Genomic DNA, 1,900 nt, shown 5'->3' on the forward strand with positions numbered 1-1,900 from the left:
CTATAAGACACATACTATTATTAAATTTGCCAATTTAGGGATGCGAATCTGAACCATTTTTTTTGCTTGTTTAATTTGTCTAAGGTCACACCAATAGGAATTATAAGAGAGAGTATTTAGTACTTGCCAGTCTTACTCTAGAGCTTAACAGACCTGTTTAGTAGGAATTTTAAAGTGGTAGAGATAAGGAGTAAAATTGTACTTTTAGACTACAGTCATCATGTTGCAAGACAGACATGAAAGTCAAGGATGCACAGTAAGAGAAAACAAAGGATTGCGTGCAATGTGTTATTGTGCACTTAAGGGAAACTAAAGCATATAAGAATTTGATGAATGGGTTGTCTTTCTTCATTTAGCCTCACAGCCTATAATATTATTTCCATTTCCATTTTACTTTTTAGGAGAATTTCCAGAAATTGGGTATCATGGACCAAGGAAATAACTCAGGAGTGACAGAATTTGTATTGCACGGACTTTCAGGCTCTCGAGAGATTCAACTTTTCTATTTTGCATTTTTTACGCTTTTCTACTCATCCATTGTTCTGGGGAACCTCCTGCTTGTGCTCACGATCATCTCTGAACCTGCATTACACACACCCATGTACTTCCTGCTCAGTAACCTCTCCTTCATTGATGTGTGTCTGTCCAGCTTTGCCACCCCCAAAATGATTGTTGACTTCCTCTTGGAGCACAAAACCATCTCTTTTGAGGGCTGCATGGCACAGATATTCTTTCTGCATGTTTTTGCAGGTGGAGAAATGATGCTCCTTGTGGCCATGGCCTATGATAGGTATGTGGCCATATGTCGACCCCTGCACTACGCAGCCATCATGAGCGTGCGCAAGTGCACAGGCCTCGTGGTGGGCTGCTGGGCCATTGGGGTTCTGCACTCGGTAAGTCAGCTGGTCTTCACAGTAAACCTTCCATTCTGTGGCCCCAATAAAGTGGACAGCTTTTTCTGTGATCTTCCCCTAGTTATTAAACTTGCTTGCATTGATACATATGTCCTCCAGATTCTGATGCTTTCAGACAGTGGTCTAATGGCTGTGAGCTCCTTTGTGCTCTTGCTGATCTCCTACGTGGTCATCCTGGTCACCGTGCGACGTCGTTCCTCAGCGGGCATGGCCAAGGCCCGGGCCACCCTGACTGCCCACGTCACTGTGGTGACCCTCTTCTTTGGGCCCTGCATTTTCATCTATGGCTGGCCTTTTGGCAACTTCCCAGCAGATAAGGTGCTCTCAGTATTCTATACTGTTTTCACCCCTCTCTTAAACCCCTTGATCTATGCATTAAGAAATAAGGAAGTATTATCAGCAATGCGAAAACTGAAGAGTCGACAAGTCAGTTCTTCATAGTCTTCCAGATTTCTCTTGTGATAAATAACAGCCAAGTTACTCTGCCTTCCTCTGTGATTTATGGTTTAGTTTGTACTATCATAGAACACAGTTTCTTTTTTTTTTAATAACATTTGTTTTTATGACAGCAAATAAACTACCTTTGAAGTGGAGAATGGGGCTCTTATCTTTTTTTTTATGAAGTAATTCTTATTTGATTCATTCTAAAATTAATGTTAAGGGAACAGTTGTGGTTCAAGAGGTGAACAGCTGCTTCCCACAAGGGAGATCCTGGGTTAGTCCCAGGTGCCTCCTGAAAACAACGACAAACAACAAGCAAACAAACAAAAAACCAACTCAGGGGAGCCAATATGTCTCAGTGGTTGAGCACCAGCTTATCATTTATGAGTCCTGGGTTTAATCCCTGCCTCTGGTACCTCATCAAATAAAAATTTTAAAAATTAAAAAAAAAATGTTAATAATAAAATCGTTCTTTCCTTTAATTCTTCTATTTAATTCATATTTCTGTCCAAGTCAATATATATGAAAATATACCTTCAATACTT

At 40.5% G+C, this 1,900-nt stretch overlaps 1 protein-coding gene across 1 annotated transcript; it reads left to right on the forward strand.

Moving 5' to 3' along the window:
* Nucleotides 1–425: 425 nt before the first annotated feature.
* Nucleotides 426–1,355, forward strand: LOC101432623 (olfactory receptor 4K15-like). The gene has a single exon (XM_004482712.3). The coding sequence runs from the start codon at nt 426–428 to the stop codon at nt 1,353–1,355; it is 930 nt and encodes a 309-aa protein (XP_004482769.1).
* Nucleotides 1,356–1,900: the final 545 nt, after the last annotated feature.

This window comes from Dasypus novemcinctus, chromosome 3 (genome assembly GCF_030445035.2).
Source record: "Dasypus novemcinctus isolate mDasNov1 chromosome 3, mDasNov1.1.hap2, whole genome shotgun sequence".
NCBI classification, from domain to species: Eukaryota; Metazoa; Chordata; class Mammalia; order Cingulata; family Dasypodidae; genus Dasypus; species Dasypus novemcinctus.

What these genes read in the sequence shown, in the direction of transcription:
- LOC101432623 (XM_004482712.3), top strand. Translation starts at nt 426, where the DNA reads ATGGACCAAGGAAATAACTCAGGAGTGACAGAATTTGTATTGCACGGA.